Source organism: Botryllus schlosseri, chromosome 6 (genome assembly GCF_051294905.1).
Source record: "Botryllus schlosseri isolate E-star chromosome 6, Bs_hap1, whole genome shotgun sequence".
Taxonomy (NCBI): Eukaryota; Metazoa; Chordata; class Ascidiacea; order Stolidobranchia; family Styelidae; genus Botryllus; species Botryllus schlosseri.
The window spans coordinates 27,130,210-27,150,879 of NC_137241.1; the positions used below are offsets into that span (position 1 = coordinate 27,130,210).

At 39.6% G+C, this 20,670-nt stretch overlaps 2 protein-coding genes across 10 annotated transcripts in view; one reads left to right on the top strand and one right to left on the bottom strand.

Annotated features, from left to right (window-relative positions):
* LOC145441915 (nephrocystin-1-like) overlaps positions 1-20,670 on the top strand; it is a 108,094-nt gene that overhangs the window by 81,355 nt on the left and 6,069 nt on the right. The window contains exons 2-15 of one of the 3 annotated variants that reach the window (XM_080319867.1): positions 10,088-10,208; positions 10,421-10,561; positions 11,168-11,242; positions 11,301-11,362; positions 11,418-11,513; positions 13,568-13,708; positions 14,549-14,685; positions 16,051-16,099; positions 16,165-16,207; positions 17,184-17,369; positions 17,430-17,558; positions 18,223-18,297; positions 18,362-18,472; positions 18,552-18,638. In XM_080319867.1, coding sequence (XP_080175993.1) covers positions 10,143-10,208; positions 10,421-10,561; positions 11,168-11,242; positions 11,301-11,362; positions 11,418-11,513; positions 13,568-13,708; positions 14,549-14,685; positions 16,051-16,099; positions 16,165-16,207; positions 17,184-17,369; positions 17,430-17,558; positions 18,223-18,297; positions 18,362-18,472; positions 18,552-18,638 — 1,398 coding nt within the window. In that variant the 5' untranslated portion in view covers positions 10,088-10,142. Of the gene's footprint in view, positions 1-9,820; positions 10,209-10,420; positions 10,562-11,167; positions 11,243-11,300; positions 11,363-11,417; positions 11,514-13,567; positions 13,709-14,548; positions 14,686-16,050; positions 16,100-16,164; positions 16,208-16,325; positions 16,342-17,183; positions 17,370-17,429; positions 17,559-18,222; positions 18,298-18,361; positions 18,473-18,551; positions 18,639-20,670 lie in introns of those variants that run through there. The other 2 variants (XM_080319868.1, XM_080319869.1) reach the window with 2 other exon arrangements.
* Positions 211-6,647, bottom strand: LOC145441901 (uncharacterized). Of its 7 annotated transcripts, none has more exons than XM_080319847.1 (7): positions 5,946-6,647; positions 5,566-5,753; positions 5,087-5,249; positions 4,775-5,009; positions 4,317-4,712; positions 2,847-2,935; positions 211-635 (listed from the first exon to the last, which is right to left on the bottom strand). In XM_080319847.1, the coding sequence occupies exons 5-7, from the start codon at positions 4,689-4,691 to the stop codon at positions 605-607; spliced, it is 495 nt and encodes a 164-aa protein (XP_080175973.1). In that variant the 5' UTR covers positions 4,692-4,712; positions 4,775-5,009; positions 5,087-5,249; positions 5,566-5,753; positions 5,946-6,647; the 3' UTR covers positions 211-604. The 7 variants fall into 7 exon arrangements, 6 of the variants coding, with proteins under 6 accessions (XP_080175973.1, XP_080175974.1, XP_080175978.1 ...); XM_080319848.1 differs by having other exon boundaries at positions 5,087-5,150; positions 5,182-5,249; positions 5,566-6,647; XM_080319852.1 differs by having other exon boundaries at positions 4,317-4,582; positions 4,638-4,712; positions 5,566-6,647.

Sequence of the window (20,670 nt, forward strand, 5' to 3'; positions counted from 1 at the left end):
GGACATCCTCAAAGATATCCTGATAAACATCCTCAAAGATATCCTGATGGACATACTCAAAGATATCCTGATAAACATCCTCAACGATATCCTATAAGATATTTTTTGTACAACTCGACCCTGTGTGACCCTGAACCCTGGTTGGCTAAACCTGCTATATGCTGCACTTCACATATGAACGAATACGAATCGTCAGTTTTACAAATCATGTATGGCTTTTTGTTCTATATTATACCAGTCCAAGATACAAAAAAATGCACAGGACTAGACCTCGACGGAAAATTGCAATAAAAATGGACGAAGAACGAAGGTAAAATAACAGTCCATGGCAACATACAGCATACGTTAACATGAAGTAGACAGCAAGAGGTAGGCCTTGATTCAGAATGAAAACTAATCGCCAATTTTTAAAGTCCTTTATATGGCTTTCTGTTCTGTATGAAATCAGTACAAAATACGTCCAAAAAAAAAACTGGGATGAAGAAAATACGTTAGCAAGAATTGGGTCTTGATACAGAACTGTGCAATCACTTCAGCAAATATTTCTGCATTAGCATTAGTCCACGTTATCGGTGTCGGAATCTTCAGCCTCCTCGATAACAGTCTAGCTCCCGTCTTCCCAATTTATCGTCGTCCTATAACATAAATTAATTGATTACTTTGATTGATTATAGCAGTAGAGAAAAAGGAATTATATGTGTTTGGGTTGAGTACCGTGGGATGGTCATGTCAAGTCACATTCATCCAAGGAGTCCGAACCGTCTTTTGTAAATCATGACAACCTTGGTGGTGTGTGACAGCTAAGTCAAACTTTACCATCTACTTCGACTAAATTATCGATGAAACTCTGCGCTTCAAATTTGGCTCAATTCCAACATCTAGAAGCTAAGTCAGAGTTTCTCAGCCATCTTTTGGCCATGGCCCATTGTCGGGTTTGAAAGTGTTATGAGGCCCGCCTCTTATCACAGAGTAGAGTCGTAGTCCTTTTCAATGTGTGATAATCGCCACCGCCGATTTGTATATTTCTCTAACATAAGCACCTTTTTATCTTACTAATGATATTTAAATGTAGACCTACAGCGACAAGAAATCGCGCAGAGCACGACAAAAATTTTCAATTGGATTACATCAACTTCAACAAACGACCAACAAAGTAATTTTGGGTTCAGTCGAGCTCCCCCAAATTGGGTGTTTGGAGTGACAGTTACGGCCCTGGAAGATCGTATAACTCATCGGTACTTCCGCTGTTCCACTCGCGTCGCGGAACCCTATGATCCAATCCCCGCATCCGCACTGTGTGATTGGGGTTTTAGTTCCACTATGGGGGAACGATTCTGGGCCAGCTTCAAAAATTTCTTTGGTGAACGGGATAGTATAGCTAGCTGTACAATGTACATATAGTTGGTTGTATACCTAGTAACGATGCGATGTCAAAACATTTTAGAACCAACAATACAATCAATTCATGTTGCTCTTACATTATGTACAATGACTTTAAAATCGGACATTTTTCGCCAAGTCTAAAGATTATTGTACTGCGCTAAATCCTAAATCCATTACGATTTGTTGCGCTTCTTCCTGTGGATGCCATGTACTTCCACAGGAAGTTGATAATTGATAATAAATTGCAATTGTGGCTACTTTTATGTTACAATAATACACCCTGCCAAAGTAACGTAAACCTACATCAACTGCACTTTAGTCCGAGTCTAATGCACACCCTTACAAGGGCATGTGACTTATGACATTGCCGAAATACTTGTTTACTTCAGCATCAACTTGCAGTTATTAAATAATCGAAATTATTTTCGTTGCTGTTGGCCGTTTGTTGTCATTGCCGGGGAACAAAAGCCACCGTTTCCACTCCCATTTTCGCATTGTACATTGCGACTCCATACGTGCCACTGCATCTCATCAGAGTCGGATGAAAGCTACCTGTGGCCTGCCCCTGAGCTAAGTCATTAGAGTTACAAAATTTTCAATTCATTAAAAAAATTTGAATTATCTTTCAATTTTGCTGTCATCCCTATGAGATTGTCAAGTTGTCGAAAAAAAAAACAATGCATAACAAATTTGGCGCAATTCCAACCAGTAGATGCGAAGTTTCAAATCCCTAATTTGGTATCTCAATAATTTCACTTTCCACATTGGAATTGAGCCAGATTTGCCATGCCTCTTGTTCGCCACCGAAACACCCGGCCCAGAATAGTCAGGCCCAATGTTCCCTCTGATTTTTGACGAGTCTGCACACACTCACCAACTCACTAGGTGGTCCCTTGGACAGCAGTGCGTAACGACTAAAAACAATGACATCACTTAGGATTTTTTGTGTGCAGCTTGAATTTTCTGTGCGCAGAGACCGTGTCAGCACTGCGCAATTGCCCACGTGTGCAGCTTAGAGGGAACATGGGTCAGGCCATTGCAATTTGAGCCCCCCACGCAGTAGAAATGCAAACAGTGGAGGATAAACTTGCTTCCCGTGTTGAAATTTGCATTGAAAGGAGTTTGAAATGAGTGATTAATTATTTGCCCAAAAGTTTTGGTGACATTGGTTCCACCGCTAAATCTGAGCAAGTGCAACAAGAGGATCAAAAATTTATGCGAGACCGACAATATTGACAGAATTCAATAATTACAATAAATTTCTTTTAAAGAACATTATGTCAAAGTTGCATTACGCGATTACAAAATAACTGATCATATCTTGAAAAGTTTGGAAACAACTGGTATAGTGTTCTGAAGAAGAATGGTAGCAGCCCTGTAGGTAGAAACGATTCACTTACTGTCAAATAATATGATAAAGAGCACAGGTGTCACACAGACGTCAACTTCATAAACAAAATTACCTTGCAAGCTCCAATAGCAGTTGGAAAGCCGCCCACTTTAGCTGAAGTTGTTTGATTCTTGACCGTAGGATGAGCCACTTTACATGCTCCTTCAAAGAGAATATAAGTAGATCAGGGGCAGCACAAAACAATGCAGCAAATCGGAATCTCTCCAGCGATAACAATATCTCTCGAATGCGATTACCGCAGTGTCAAAATTGGGATTTCAAAACATTCCAGACGCAACACAGAGTTTCGCAATCAACGCACTTGTTTGTGATTTCGCCATGTTGGATCTCAGTAAAAGATGACCTGAAACGAGGGTTTAGCCTATAAAGCTGTGTGGTCAGTAACAATTTGCAATTAAGCTGCGATGATCTTCCACAAAAACGGAAATCAAAATACCCTACCTTGGTAAAAATGCTCTACGTTATTGAGGGTTTTGTAATTGCGATTGTAATATTAGTAAAAACTTACGTTTAGTAGTCTTGTAAAGAGTCAAATTTTGAAAATTTATTTTCTGTTTATTTTTGCTACACAGCTTATTGTCTTGATCGCTGACTTCCGAATAGTTGCTGCTTGGTGAAATAGACATATATATATATATATATATATCGGTTTCGGCCAACATGAGGCGGTACTTTTGGTCAAGGTTTCAGGGATGTGTAGATATCCCTGCAACGTTTCCTCGCCATCGAGCTTTTTGGCAGCACACTTCACAGAGTCACACGTCAGCCGAAATGTTATTGTCAACTTCTTGGTGTGTCGTGACGCAACGCCGAAATGCTGATCTTTGTAAATTGAGCGTTTCTTGAAGGGGGGGGGGGAGGTTACTCATATTAATACCAAGACATCTGGCCACAATAAAGAAAAATTAAATAAAGTTTTCTAAATTATTCCATTCAGCTTAATTTTCAAAATCAATTTGGGCCACACTTCCAGCCTTCTCCAATGGGGGGTTTAGGGTGCGGCCCTGTGTTTAGTGTTCCTTACCGTCTTTGCATTTCAACTTTCGGCGGTCTTTTTTGATATGCCCGTTTATCGTTCATGGATGATGATGTCTCATAGTAAAAACGAGCACTGATTGACTTGTTTTGCGAAATAGGCATTTCGAAACATACCCTATCACGAAACAATTTGAAGCACAGACCGTGTCATGCGTAATGTGACAATGGCACAAAGAAGGTTTGAACTAAACTATATGGAAAGAGTGACTTATTGTGATTTCAATTGCTACGACATACTTTGCTACATTGGCGTTATGTCGAATATGGATTACGCAAGCGAGCTTGCCAGGTACGTAGGCTGCGTAATATGCGCGGCATATTTTCGTTCCGGCTCAGTTTATAAGCTTATGGTTTAATTTCACGCAGCAATATTCAAAAGTAGGTTCTGTGTTTTGAATTTCAAGAAATGGACACGCGGGCTGCACTTTGCCCAGGTCTGAGTTACATAGTGCGGCAAAGTTTGCTCTAATCAACAAAATCATACCAGTTCAGACTTCTTGCAATCGCAGTTAATCAAGTTCTTTTCCAGTTGTTCCAGATGAGATACGGTTTGACAGGGGTCTTCAATAAGATCTTCCAGCAAAATTGGGGTTGTGGTACTGTGTTTTTTTGAGTAGGTGATGATGTGACCTTCACTGAGATCCATCATCTGGTTCATCTCTAACTTCAATTCTTTAATGTCTTTACGCATCAAAGAAACAGAGTCGTCACTGTATGAAGATGTTTGAGTTGATGGTGTGCACGGAGCAGCTAAAAAATTATTTGAATATAAGAAAGCTGGATTAATCATATGTGATAATCTTACCATTACTTTGTAACAGGCCTCGTTGTTGACCGTCGGAATTTTGCAGTTAAACATTGCTTATAAATGAAGGAACGTCTGGAAAACAGAGCGACAATATAACTCAAATTCAAGAATGAATCAAATTGTTAGGAGCTTACTGCATGGGTTAGTTCCCTGCAACTGGCCGCTACATTCAATGTGTGGATCATGCTGTTCTTGAACACTTTCCGCACGATGGCAAACTTGCATTGCAAGCATCATTCAAAACAGCACTCTTGCTCGTCACACTTTTATTGCCAGAATCAGGAGATGGCCGCAGTCTTAGAATTGGTATAGGCATGCCTTGTGTCTGAATACTTGGATTACGTTGCTGCTTTGAAGGAAACGCATCATCTACAAAGTATGAAAGTTTTACATATGAATATTCTATGTGTACAACATATTGGGCAGAATGACAGATTATATTATACCTTGATCCTCAGTTGAAATAGAATTATCCAAAAATTTTTTGGGCGGCTGACGTCTTTGTTTAGACTGTTGTCGTTCTTCATCTTCAGACAATGACGAGGAGGACAGGCTACTATTGTTCGCAACTTCCTTCATATCAATCATTATAAGCCTTCTCCCATACATCTAAAACAGATGGATATTGGATAATATAGATGGCAAAATACCAGACTTGTACAAACTACTGGATTTTCAAAAAGCGCAACTAGAATTACTTAAATTTGAAAACTTGCAACTATATAACGACAGGCGCCCTTTAGTTGTTTGGAAACTACGGTAATATTTTTTTCAAATGTGCATCTAGTACTATAGAACTACGGTACTGAAAAAAACGTTGGTTAGTTGTCCGTCAACTAATTAAGTATAGTCAGTACAAGTCTGCAATACTGCAATGATAATACTTGGTGGTTGGTAGGCAAACAAATTATGAGTTTATACTTACTGGAACTGGATGAGCATTTGATCTGGATTTTCTACAGAGACCTATTGCCCTTGTCATGTTTTCGTGGCTTCTTGTTTTTCGCCTCACCAGTGTCATTCTTCGCTTCCGTCTGTGCTTCCACTGTCTTATTTTATATCTCTGGGAATTAGTACCACGTCTTTGGCTGAGCCCACAAGCGCCACGCTACACTATTATAGACAGAAGTACAAAAACATTCAATCAGAGCGCATGATTTGAGCGACCACCACGTCATGATAATCCAGTACTGTCCCTATAGCTCATGATATTCGCAAAAGTGCAAACCAAACCAAGGTCTATATACTTTATGACATTATACCATACACCGTACCTATGTTTAATATTAAGCATATATAAATTACCATGCACAGTTTTAGGTAATCCTCCAAAGGAAATGGTTGACTGAGCCTCACTTCACCATGATTAATTCCTGAACGCAACTAAACCAAACCCACAGCTGTAGCTATAAGCCGCCATTATCAGAGCGCTTTGTCTGCCAGTAATATATTTCGCGCCGAGACTTGCATTCGCGTGGGAGAAATGACGTCTCGTTTACACTCCGGATCAGGAGCCGGATTCGGCGCAGGATTTCAGCGATACAGTACAGCCGGACTGGATGCGGATTCTGAATTTGTTCTGACAGTGGGATTTTAGCAAAATGCTTACTTATAATCTTAAATACTATATCATGATTTTGACAGAAGTTTATCGAACGCTGAACTAGAAATTCTCCAGCCGGATTTTGCGGACTTTCAAATTGCCACCTAGAGCCGGATGGATTCGGATTCCAAAATTTGGGAATCAGATCATCTCCAGAGGATTTAGAATCCGGCTGCGTAATACCAATTAAATACTCTAATACCCAAGCACCGAAAGCAGCTGATGGTGCGGAGCGCGATGATGTGGGCTAATATTATATTGAAGTTTAGCCTGCAAAATCGCAAGAAACAGCGTGGCACTAGGTGGAACATTCGGTAGTGACACTATAGGTGACTAATTCGCCCTATAAGAGTAAAAATTCAATATAATCTACTTGACATTTATAAACGCCACTCTACCATAGGAAGCAATAATCGAATTCGACATTCCTCACAAATATATTTTCAGCATTCGACAAAATTTAGCCAAGAAAAAGTTGTGCTTCAGCACAAGCTATGCACAAGAAAAAGATATATTGAAGTTGTGCTTTAGCACGAGGTATGCACAAGATATGATTTGGACATGACTGGACAGGAAAAATATATATCTAAGTGGTGCTTCAGCACAAGGTTTGCACAAAATATGATTTGAACATGACTGGACAAGAAAAAGATATGTTTAAGTTGTACTTCAGCACAAGGTATGCACAAGATATGATTTGAACATGACTGGACAAGAAAAAGATATATTTAAGTTGTACTTCAGCACAAGGTATGCACAAGATATGATTTGAACATGAGCGGACAAGAAAAAGATATCCTGACAGGTTCAAAAGATATATGGTGTTTGCTGGGCGATAGCTGAGTACATCCAAAGCTATCAATACTGTGGTTATACTCAGCTATCACTGCTGTAGATATACCCAGCTATCGCAGATATCAGCAAAAACCGCAAATATAGAGGTCATATATATAGACCAAATGTCGTTTAGGACGTGGGTATCACGTCTGACGCATGTAGGCTGTCCATTAAGCGCGCAGATATCAGGTCCGGACTATGCCTGGGGGTATTTGGTGCGCAGGTATCAGCTACGACACATGTTCAGATTAAAATAGTGGGCAGGTATCAGGTCTGAGACATGTTTGGCGTATCACAAAAATATTCCAGACACGATGTCCGAGTAGCAAACACAGTCTGGACACAGCCCAGGCATGATGTCCGAACACCTTCCAGACACGATGTCCGAATGACAACACAGTCCGATCTCACCCCCGATACGATGTCCGCGTTGCAAAACAGTCAGAACACACCCGAGCCATGATATCTGTGGTGAGCTCGGACTGTGTTGTCATTCGGACATCGTGTCTGGAAGGCTTTAGCCAATGAGAACGGACTATTAAAGTTCTAGCACAGGAAGAAGGCAGCACTATAGCTAGGACTGTTTGGCGTAACAATGCCTACTGAGCATGCGCAATCTAGAAGAGATAGTAGCGTTCTGATGGTTGCTGATATAGTGAAATCCTAATAAGAGCACAGTAGCCTATATTTCCTTCATAGCAGATACCAGGCGTTATCTAAGGATATTGAATCAAAAGGACCAGCGGTCCGCTACAATACTTGCTGATATTTCGAACTAAAACTTCCATAAAATTCAATATTTTCAAAAAGCCTTAAATAATTATTTTTTGGCATTTTAAAATCTTTATTTTTGGCAGTTTTGGCACTTGATTCCGAAAATGACAAAAAATACACGGCCTGTTGATATGTCTTGTCTGGTCGTCACAATATCAATCTCCGTTACAATGCAACATTCGAGGCTGATTTTGGGGGTTCCAGGACCACGAGCAGAATAAAATTTATATTTTCGAAATCATTACCACGGTAGCTTTCGATTGAAACCCATTTATCAAATTTAATGCTCGGCAAGCCCGTAAAAAATTACCGTCAAATTTCCTTTGACCAAATGGAAAGTATGATTTCGACTAATTTCACTGAACCGTGAGATTTAATTACCACACCATATAGGACAATATGGATAAACTATAGATAACTAACCTACGTAGGTTAGTTATCTATAGATAAACAGTGTTTTGGAAAAGGACCAGATATTGCTCCGTGGTTACTAAAATCCATTGATGCAGAAAATTCGCTGTAGCCAAGTACATGCTGGCTTACAGTTTTGCATAAACATACTTGATTTATATAAACGCATATTACATGCTGTGCATTCTCGTCAATCTTTGCATCTTACAGTCGTAGCCGATCAGCCTATGAAAATACCCACCAATCTTCGCGTAGGAAGCTGATTTGTACAAAATGCCGAAGATAGAATCTTGGGAAGAATTCTCGAAAGCAGCGGAAAGGCTCTATCAAAGCGATCCGTTCAATGTTAGATATAACATCAAGTACCGTCATTGTGACGGAAAACTGATAATGACCGTCACCGATGATCAAGTTCGCTTGAAGTACGAAACTCAACATGCACAGGATGTCAAAAAAATCGAAAAGTTGACTGCTAGTTTGCTAAGAATGATGGTGCACTGATTTCAATGATTTGATTCGTACGGATTGTCAGTCTGACGTCTGAGAGTGATATTACCTCTTATACAGACGCCTCATCAGCACTGTCACGCATTTTTGCAGTAATTGTAATTTGTTTTCAGGCTCTGCCATCACTAGGTAAAAGTCTTTTTTCATCAAAATTGTAACAACTATTCTTTCCACACTTGTTCACGAAAGAAATGTTGTCAGTCATTATGTTGGTATTTCCTGATATTGTTAATATGTACCATGTATTGACATCTGAATTCATGGATTGTTATGCTAATGTGTGTACTCAATCTATCACTACATTCAGTCGTTTGCTACATGTAATGACTGAAGAACTTTAAGAAATATGCCGTAATCATGTATATTGTCGACTTTGATATTTTTAATTTCGTAGTACCCAATACAAATTTTCCATTCTCCCATTCCATATCATTGAATAATCATATTAAATTGTAGAGCTGCTAGGATGGTTTCCAGATATACAATGTACCAGTTACTTTCTTCTGTGTTATATGTGGTTAATTTGGATTCACGAGATGTGTATTGCAAAATCTCTAGTCCCATGTGTGTCACTAAGCAATAATTCTACATTTGTCTGATGTGCTCGGAATTATCCCTGAAATTTGTGCAGTTGCTAATACGATTGTAATGTAGGGTTACCCTACGTCCTCTTTTTTGAAAGTGTCCTCGGAGGATGCCCTTTTGTCCTCTTTTCTGAGATTTTGTCCTCTTTTTTGAAAATTTAGGTCATATTTAGAGCAAAATGCGAGTGATATGCCGTAAATTAGCACAGAAGTGACGCTAGGCTGGGCGAAAAGTTGACCTTTTTTTTTTTTTCAATTATTAGTCTCAACCACCCGGCAATGTGGAGGAAGAAACGGTATTTTGGGCTCTGAGCTTGAAAGTCATAATTTTTTATTTTTTTATTTATTTTTAGTCAACCGATCACAAAGTAGGAAAAATTCACCGATTTTTGAGAATTCTTCTCCGGTTTTGCAAGTCTCAAATTTTTGAAAAAGTGCCCTCTTATGAGATTTCCAAAATATGGTAACCCTATTATAATGCATATTGAAAGTGTTGATTTGAAGAATTGCCAAAGCGTTCATTATCTCAGAGCTTAGTGTTAGCAATAAATAACAGCTAAATAATTGTAATCAATCATATTGCCAATGACGTCCTCTCCATGGTTTGGTATTGTTTCAGATTTATACAGGTTGATTGGTGAGAGCATTGGATGCGTTCATTTGGTGATTGTGTAGAATTTTTCTCTCGACTTTCGACATTTTATTTGCGTTTTATATTGTTTGACTTTCAGAATGCTAGTCTAAAATTGCTTCATTCCATCTTTGAAAAGCAAGATTTTGATCAAAATGTCCGAAAGTGTCGATAGTCGTCTGCGTCTGGCTCAGGCTGATGGCGATAAACTGAAAGTGGAGGTAAATAAGAATTCTTTGTAATTATTGTAAGGAGAGGTCGGCCTAATAATAATTTATCCTTACTAATAGCTCCTCGTCTGCATGAGTCCTATGTGAAAACCGCAATGAATTAAAGTCCGATAATTCTGTAGTTTTGAGTTACTATCTCAAACACTCGCCCTACTAGTAACAACTGTGGAGAAAAATATATTCCTTATAAAAAAAAAAATCAGGTTGATGCCGTGGAGAAAACAGCGAAGCAGCTGATTGAGAGCAAGCATGATGGCGACGAACTCCAGGGATGTTATCAGAAATGTATTGAACTGAAGCTCAGATCCTCTGAATTACTGGTTGAGGCTCATGGATTGTTGCAGGTTTGTATACATTTGTAGCAATCATTGCATGGTTACTGGCCATCCGTCTCCGATTTTGTTATTTAAAAACACCGTTAGTACCAACAGTATTTCGTCATCAATTATTCTGCTTTTGGGAAAAGGCTAGCGAGTCCTTGGCAGTGGTTTCAGCCTTGCACACTGCCCTGCACAATCCACAATTTACAGTCTACAATTTTGTCATTACGGAATCGTCTGACCATGTCACCAACCGGGTTAGAAGATTGTCCTGAATCCGCCACCTTTGAAAAATATTGTTGTAGTCCTACTCAATTCTACACATTACAAAATGTTATGAACTTGTTTTGCTCAACTCCGTAGTTATTACTTACGCCACCGAGATACTGCAAGCTGATTTGGTGTCTTAAACTGTTATGAATTGCATTTTGAAACATAGATTAATGATTTTCCAGAATCACTAAATTCACGTTAAATTTCTTCATATCGGTATCCCAAATTCCCAACTTTGTCGTGACCCTAAATGTAGGCCTATTGTCTTGTAGAATATGCTGTACGTCCTGCGAGATTGATCTGACATATATGCAGCTATTTATTGAAATATTGCCTACCTACATCTTCATTCTTCAGCAAAATGAAAAGACTCGAATTCAAAACTTCCAAATGAGGAAAAATGAAGAAATCCAGCGTATACAAAAACTTCAGGTTTGTGAAGCTATCATCTTTACAAAGCATTATGCTTGTCATGTTTTTTCTATTCTAGTCGATCCTTAACAGATTAATGGATGATCTTGAAAAGGCTTCTAGCAATGTCGAGCATTTAAGGTACGCTAACTATGCGCGTATAATATCGAACTTGTTGTAACGAAGACATCTTTAGATCGATGCGGCAAAGTGATGGAAAGAGTGCTACTGAAAGTCCGCAAAACACCCCAACCAAGCAGCAGCATACTCTGGATGAAAATGATTACGAGTAGTAAGTACTAACCTACAGTATATTGCTAATTCGAGATATTGGAACTCTCGGGCATCGATTTATTCTGAAATAACTATGCTGTCTTCGTTCGGATTCCATCAATTTGACTCTGAGTGTGAAAAAGCCTAATAAGCACTGGCGCGGACAATATGGGCAAATTATGATCATGCTCACTCAATCGATAGCCTACATTTCATTGTGACGGATTAACTTAGTGTTTTTGAATTTTTGTTTTGTGGCTCTTTTAAAACTCGGATTTTTTTATATGTGTCTCGTGCATGAAACAGGTCTGCCCACCCCTGCTGTAAAAGTATCAAAATACCCAGATGTTTACAACATGTAAAATCGTTTTAAACATGCCATATAGATAGCTAAGATAGGTATCTCCTGTGTGGACGACTCAAATACTTTAGATCAGTGGTTCTTAACCTTGCCCCCAGCGCCCCCCAGGGGGCGCTGGCGATTTTGAAGGGGGGCGGAAGCGCTCAGGGGGCGATATGGGGGGCACTGGGCTCAGGGGGGCGGTATGGGGGGCGCTGGAGAAAAATGGCTTCGCAGTAGATGATGTGGTGATAGGACATATCCTTAATGAGTATTCAGAGCAAATTAACACCGAAAACTTCGTTACATATAGCCTTCAAAATACATATGGGTTTATTTGTCCATGGGCGCCTAAATGACTGACACCGAATGTTCCTGTCTTGGCAATCTGAACCCCAGAAGACGAATTCCATCTGGCAGGGAAAAATTATATGTCAGTGAAGAAATACCAATCTGAAATCGTGTGCGTCTTTTAGTTTAGTACGATTGGGCGACAGAGATATTCCTGTTGGGCGATATCCCAGTTAAGCGATTCTATATTTTTTGATATTGCAGACAGGGGGTCATGGAATAACATCATACAACGAAGTCATACCAACGGGTTCGCCCACCCGAATATGTTTAATTATTAGTAACGGGACCTACAGTTTCCAAGAAACCGCACAATGTTCGCTTTAAGTTTTGATGAGTCTGCGCAAACTCAATGCGATGACCCTTGGACAACAGTGCGTAACGCCTAAAAAAGGTAATAACTTAGGATTTGTTGCGGGCAACGTAGATTTTCTGTGCGCAGAGACCGTGTCAGCACTGCGCACGTGCGCAGAGGGAGCACAGAGGGAACATTGCACCTCACTCAGCTCTACCGGTAAATGTGTTTACGTGAGCAGAGAGAGGATAAAAATTGATCTCAATTTACATGCAATTCCCGATGATATTGACCAATTTAATCATTAATTAGTGAAATTTTTCGCGGTTGGCGCGACTAGGCGAGAATAGCTGCCTCAGTAAATGGACATCCAATGTAGATACCTAGTAGGCTATCAGCAAATAGCGGACAGCCTAATGGGGGTATGGGAGTGATGTCCCCCGGAAGTTTGGTTTATCACCCGATGGGAGCCCTGGACGTACGTTTTTTGTTTGGAGGGGGGCTGACGAAGTGCTGTTACGGCCCTGGTAACGAATAATTGTACCTGCGGGCACGCCCGAATATGCCTAATTAATAATTACGTGCCCTTTATTTTCCTATACAACAGCTCACTCAGTGCTACTAGTAAATCTGATTACGTGGGCTGAGAGGATAAAAAGTTTATAGCGAATTATATATGTAATTACCACCTATTCATTCATGCATTATAGAAAAGTTTGGTACCTAGGGTGACCAGACCACACAAACTTTGCTGACCATCAAAATCACGATATGGGGTTCGTGGGGGCGAAGCCCTCAGAGGTTCAGTTTATTACGCTATGGGTGCACAAGGCAATCGTTTTTAGGGGGGTTGACGAAGTGCTGTTACGGTCCTCCCTCTTACTCATTGTCTTTATTACATTCCTTACAATATGAAGTTGGGAGGGGGGCGCTGGAGCACGATAATTTTTGAAAGGGGGCGCTGGAAGAAAAAAGGTTAAGAACCACTGCTTTAGATGAAGTGTGATGAACGAATACAATTGAATGCGATCAAATTTATGTTGAAGCAATGAACATTATAATATGTGTTGGGGATTTAAATCTTTAGTTCAGAAGAGGACGATGAGTATAATGATGAAGATGATGATGAGGAAGAGAGCCTTTACGAAGTGATGAATTCGTTTCATGCACAGGAAGACGACGACCTCTCGGTCAAAGCTGGGGATGTGGTGTGTGTGATCCATAAACAGTAAGGACTGCCATAATTTTTTCGTTACCGAGACTGCCAGCTGCTAGCATAGGGATTTTCTTGAAAAGCTTTCTTGCAATGAAGATTGATTTTTGCATTTTGATCTCTGAAAAACTGGGATGAAAATATTTGAGAAAAATATATCTCAAAGATTCAGAACTCTTAAGATGAACACTTCAACACTATAATGACAGATAGGGTTTTCGAAGAAATAAAATTTTTCTCAATCAGGAGTTCGTAACCTTTTTGTTAGCGTGGAACACAAAATCTATTTTGGTGGTGGAGCGGTTACCTAACCACAAAATTTGAGAGGCTGATGACCCAAAACAACGGTCATCGCTTTCTCCCAGCCTTGGTCACAACCTGATTAGCAGTTAGAGCGCAATTATTTATTAGGCCTAGTGTGTGTATTATCTGTATGGCTATTGTGACCAGCGGTGAGCACAGGAAATGAGACAAAACAAGGACAGAAGTAAAAAACTAGGACAGATCTTATAAATAAGGACAATGTAGTTATGTAGTTGTAATTTCAACATTGGGCTTTCACGGACCATTCAAAATTAGTCCTCTGACGACGTATTTGGTGATACGGCTGTTAATACACAAGTGTTCTTATGAATTCTTAACCAGTTGATGACGATTACTCCTGATGAGTGTCAGTCGAAAATATTCATGTTTACTTCAATATTAATGTATTATGCACTTGTCTACTGAAGTTCTGTGCCTTTAGGAATCTAAGGATGAGCTTTGTACGTGATAAGATGAATATGCCCAATGGTTCTCGATGAGCATTATGGGACACATGTTGTATGCATCTTTGAAATGTTCTCCCCGTTTCAGGGAAGACGGATGGTGGAAAGTAAGGGATGAAGGAGATAATATCGGGATCGTGCCGTCCAATTTTCTTCAGCCCTATGAAGAAGAATTGGAGGAAGAGCTCGAGGATGAAGCTGAAACGACTTTGAACGAGGACACAGGTTTGTAAAAAGATATTTGCTTTGGCAGCGCCGGAATTGGAATTGGAGTCTAAGTTTTGGAGTTTGTTGAAATGCTGTGGAGTCTACTCCAACCACTTAAAAATCAAGCCAAATGCTCCTAAATGTTACTAAAAATACTGTATGTATCAATATAATGTAATTATAATATATATCGTAAGCTAATTATACTGTAATATAATGGCACCGCCAAAGCATCACAGAATTACATATTTGGTATATATTGTATTTGCTAAAATTCACAAAGAATGGAAGAACGATATCAAGTTGCCTGGTTTCTGGACTATTTCCTTATCATTTTTATTATTACTTTCATTTACTGATTTTTTTTCGCGTACGCACTGAAACATATAGTTCCGAAATGCCAGTTTACGAATCTTATTTGGAAAAACTTCACGCAGCTAGGGGTTACTGTAGTAAGTGTGTGCCTATAATTAATTAAGGAGATGTAGGTGGTTGTCACCAGTAGTCCAGTGTTTCTGTGTTTTTGATTGCTGTGTCGAAGCACGACTCCTATAAAATCATTCCACTTCTAGTGCTTTTTCTGTTTTCTAAATGATTACACTGGCCAACAAAAAAAACTTATTTGAGTGCCAAAGGTATTTTAATGGTATCTAGGTATGTTTGGGCTGCTGAGTCCAAAAATGACATCCGTTTCTCTGCATTGGCTCTAATTTTCGAGATATCGATAATATTTATTTATTATTTATATTTATATTTAAAAATTTATTATTTATATTTATATTTATTATAAGTAGAATTCTTGGAATTATGCAGATCTAGAATATTTTCGGCGATCTGTGCCTCTGTACTCTGAGGAAGTACCCGACTGAAAGACAAAAACTGCCCTCGATCTGGAGCTTGAATAACATTTTACCGTACAAGAGAGAAAGAATTACTCCCGTATTTTAGCCAACAAGATGAACTTTTTTACTGCAAAGACATCGAAGGGCTTTTACTGAAAATCGAAGTTGTAGTATATAAAGTGAAATTTACCTATGCCAAAATCTGCATAATTTGAGCACTTTCCGAAACAAAAATGTGGAATATCTCAAAAGAATAGGGTCTATTCTGAAAAACGAATGTCATTTTCGGATTCAGCTACATAAGAATGCCCTAAAACCGGAGTATACAAAGGTCCGTAGTATACAAAGAACATTTTACCCATGTGAAAATTTGCGTATTTTTAGCACTTTTCGAACCAAAAATATGGAATATTTGAAAAAATCGAGCCAATTCAGAAAAACTAATGTCATTTTTGGATTCAGCAACCTCAAAATACCTTAAAACCGTTGGAACTTTCTTGGCACCAAAATGTGTGTTGACCAGTGTTATGTTCCTCCTCAGGTGAACTGACGGCACAAGTCACATCCGAGCAAGTTACGGAGAGAAAGAGGTAGGTACCTGTAGTGAGTGAGATGACGGTTATTGTGGTAAGACAAATCTCTCTGGTGTACTTAGTGGCAAGGAACTTTGGAAGGGAATCAGGGAAGCTGTGAATGAGGTATCAATGTAACGGCAATTAGTGACTCTCTAATTTTGTAGCGAACTTGATAACATCAAGTTTACTAATATCTTCATATGTAGCATTGTAATTCCTGCTTGTACTAACATTATTGAAGGTGTCAGAATCTTCTGGTAAGCTGCATGTTACCTTTAACAAATAGCACATGCGCTGGGTCGATTTTGAAGTGTACGTTTGTGTTTGTGGCAACAGTGGTGTGGCATTGGGCCGATGATATTTGCTATAAGTCTTCTACAGTCCTCCCATCTCTACAACCTACCAGTTTACTGGTTTGCAATCAATCATGGCGAGTTTAACAGCCCTGACTATAGTAATGACGGAAGATAGGCCGAGAGTATCTGAATTTAATGCTAACGTGTACGACTAAGTAGCATAAGTAGTAATATGTGTAATTTTCATATGCGCGGCACTGAATGCATGAAATCGGATGGAAATTGCCATTTGCGAAATAGCCTATTATGTGTGTGCCATATTATTCCGAATTACTTTGGTTGCCTTGTTTACATGTAACAGTCAATACTGGAGAACAGTTTGCATGTTGTAGCTGTAAAACAATAGGAATAGGGTCACGATTGTGTTTCATGACTGTGTTTGTTACTAATCTTTTGCATGCGTTGCGCGTCATTTTTTTTTTCTCAAGAACTCAGTTTGCATGAGAGTGTCGATGGACATGTACTGAGACTCGCTTGTGCTGGATTCATTTTGACTTCGTGCTTTTACTGATTTCAATTTCATTTTTCATTAAGTCTTTTGCGGATGCGAGTTTCTATTTCTGATTTAGATGCGTCGTTGCAAGTTTTGGATTTGTGTTGGAGCCTGTATTTTAATCTAAAACGCTATCCAATATTTTGATTTAAAATCAAATTGGTAGTTGGATTCTTTGTTTGAAAACTCTCAATATAATTTATGTGATAAAGTGCTATTCGTTTAATTCACTGTAGGCCTTGTTTTATAGCCTGTTAAAACAGATGTGACGGATGTGCTAGCTGCTTTGGGAGCAATACCAGCCGGATTTCGGCCTTCCACTCTAGGCCGGTTTTCTGAGAAAGCGGAATACACACTGCGAAACGCTGTTCTTCCATCCTTCACCGATTCGAACACGGGCCTGTCAGATCTGCAGTGGGACCCAACACTGAATCAGGTACGTTTTACGATCAGTTATAAAACTACATTGAAGTTGTCATGTTGAGTCTTGTTATAGGTGAGGGCGATACCTACCAGGGTCTTGAGAAGCTGCAGGCTGTGGAGCTGTAAGATGATACCTTTGCCGGGCTCTGGTGTGGAAGTTCTCAGTCGGCATGTGAGGCTCGCGCTATTCAATGGCACCAAGGTCAGTTTGAAACTACTGAATGTTCAGCTTCTTGTTGAGAATGCGCTTGACATTTTTAACGTTCGAGACCTTACTGCTGATATGCCGAATGCCGCCCACTATTACTAGTGTTGTAACTTGTGAAGCTCTTTTTACACAAATACCATGCCTTATGTCAGGTTTGAAGCTTTAACTTTGCCAAATTGAAGCAGCTTGCGCTCATGGGAGACAAATTATTATCCGGGAAATTTGTAAAATTTATTACCTAAATTTTTTCAGTCTGTTTGTACTGGCCGACAAATATTATGACATTCTTGTTTGAATCTCCTCACCAATGTTGATTCAAGCCCCGCAAAAGTATTAGGCATTGCAAAAGATTTTAATAAATGATGCAACTATTGTACTCCCACACTGTGCAACCCGCACCACATTGGAAAAATTTGATCTTCTTTATCAACAAAGATGACTTGATGTTCTAAATACCTAGCCTCAGCGATGCCAAAGCGGTGAATATACTAAAATCGAGAGTCTACGTTTTATTGAGCGTATCAAGAACAAAAATACAAATTTCCTATCCCTAAGTAATTTTTCGTGATTTCAAAATGTTTTACCCTTTGCTGAAAGCACGTCCAAGACTGATTTTCCATCATAAACTTTTTCGTTTGAGGTTTTCTGTCTCTTTCAGGTTTTGAGCAACGTTCACACCGTTCGCGCCACTTGGGCGGAGAATTCTCCCAAGCTTTGGACGTTCTCGCCGAGGGTGAGCTTCTCTCCATTTTCTTGCCGCCACTGCTAATGTTTCATTTCGTTTTTTCGCTTTCAAGGTTCCTGGTGTGCTCTCAAGCCTTATAGATGGCGCTTGCACCGTACGGTCGGATCTCACCCACAACAATCTTGGAATTCTGTTCGAGCTCTGTGTAACTTATATAAGATCGGTGAGCCCGCAATTTTCTTTCTTTTCCCCAACGTTACATTGTTATACGCAATCGAATCCTCTGGGTGTAAAAAATTCAGCCGGCTAGAAAAATCGTACACTACAGCGATGGTCCGGATGTAAAGTACGGAGATTCTGATGAGGAAGCAGCACGAGCTGAACTTTGTGTATGTCGAAGGCCTCTTTTACACCGCCAGAATAACATAGCTGTTCTACACGGAGGCCATCACTTTTTAGAGATTTCGTTTGCATGAATCTTGGCAGCCTTTTGTCACCCTACTCAAGCAACACATACCTGTAGTACAGGGGTGGGCAAACTTTTGAGCTCGCGGGCCGCATTGAACATCTGTATCAATTCGCGGGCCGCACTATATAAAATTGGGATTATAAACGAAAACGCAATATGGATATTTGATTATATAGTGAGGACATGGAGATAATATACGTAAGTGCTTATTAAAAACAAGCCAAACATTGCTTTGATGATATCTTACACGCGTCAGAAACATATAGTGGCGAGATTTCATAGGCTGGCGGACCTCAATAACCAATTTGTCAAAACTATAGAGATGAAAGTCGGTTGGCCTGATTCTTAGAACAGGATTGAAATTTAAATCTGTGAGCAGCGATCTGTTCATAGATTTACTAATTCCACTTTTGGTTCAGTTCCAGGACACACAATACTGACAGCATCATAACCATGTTAGCTTCAAACACGCTTCTACTATGCGTAGATAAAATAAAAATACCAGAATTCTACGCATACAAACGAATCTACCTAAGACACGCCCGAATCGTTTTTTATAAACACAACACTGAAATAATTAAAAATGGAGTGGTCAATTTGAAATCCCAATCGTGATTCAAATTATGCCAATCTCGTTGCAGCTATCCCGCTGTGATATCAAGTATTTACCTTAGATCAGTGATTCTCAAACTTTTTAAGACACGCCCCCCCCCCCCCCCCTTACGATGGTGAAAGATTTCGCGCGCCCTTATAGTCATATCACAAAACGCAACCAGGATGCTAGCAAACCTAACGGGCAGTTTGATGGCATGGAAGGTTACGGCTGTGGATGAGAGATTTTTTAATATGTAATTCAGACTAAATACAGAGCAATAACTTTGAATTAGATGTAAATCGCATGGAGCGCGCAAAATTTTTTCAGTTGCGATCAGCTTCGCGCCCCCTTTCAGATGCTTTCACGCCCCCAAGGGGGGCGTACCCACCAGTTTGAGAACTACTATCTTAGAATTATCATGGTGAAATATACTAAGAAATAGTTAATCAAGTACCTGCATTAATTCGATTTTTAGTACGCATTTATCATTATTTTTAAAAAGTTTCTTTAGACTCTCGCGGGCCGCACAGAACGGTGTTGCGGGCCGCATGCGGCCCGCGGGCCGTAGTTTGCCCACCCCTGCTGTAGTAGAAGTTGTAGAAGTAGTCGGAGTTGGCATTTGAGTAGCGGTAACTTAAATTTTTACTCATTTACAAGTAGCAATAGTGATTTCTAAGACATGTCGAAAAAGTTTCAAGTGAAAAGTAGAAATTGAAGGTCTGGAAATTGCTCAGTAGTTTGATTTGAAAGTAGATTTAGACAAGAATATTGTAGCAGCTAATCGGAGGTTACTAGATTGGAAATTGCAGCACACATCTTCGTGAACAGCGCAAAAAGACGAATGGCCCTTCAAATAGGTGCAATCAAACATATATTCATAAATAGATTTTTGAAAACATGTTCAGTAAGCTTGATGCAGGGGCTATTCCGCCGAGTTGCTATGACAGTTTCACTCGTAAAAGTGGTGAAAATATGTGCAAACTGCTTTTCACTTTAAGCAATCCAAAATGGTAATCTTTCTGAGAAAAAATGCAAGTCGAAGTGGTCTAAATACGTAACCATTTGATTTAAAAGAGCTGGTAGGCCAAAGCTACTCAAGTACCTTGAACGTGTAGAAGTATTTCGTTACTCTGTTGAATAGTCACGTTGCCTATTCCAACTTTCTCAAGTATTGTTGACACATGTCACAAACCTAATCCGAAAATAACCCAACCCGAATATACTATCCTGGCAGTGTAAAATGGTCGTTAGTTGCGTGAATAACAGTTTTTCGCTAGATTGTGTGAATGTATTTGACTCGTAGTGTGGATGTAGCGACTTGCCTCAATTCTATGAATCGAGGTCTGTGTGCAGGACT

Coding starts and splice junctions, on each gene's coding strand:
- LOC145441901 (XM_080319850.1), bottom strand. CDS start 4,691: ATGTTTAACTGCAAAATTCCGACGGTCAACAACGAGGCCTGTTACAAA. Junction 2,936..4,316: donor ATTGCAAGAAGTCTGAACTG/GTATGATTTTGT, acceptor TTCTCTTTGAAG/GAGCATGTAAAGTGGCTCAT. Junction 636..2,846: donor CTGCTATTGGAGCTTGCAAG/GTAATTTTGTTT, acceptor TTTATGTTATAG/GACGACGATAAATTGGGAAG.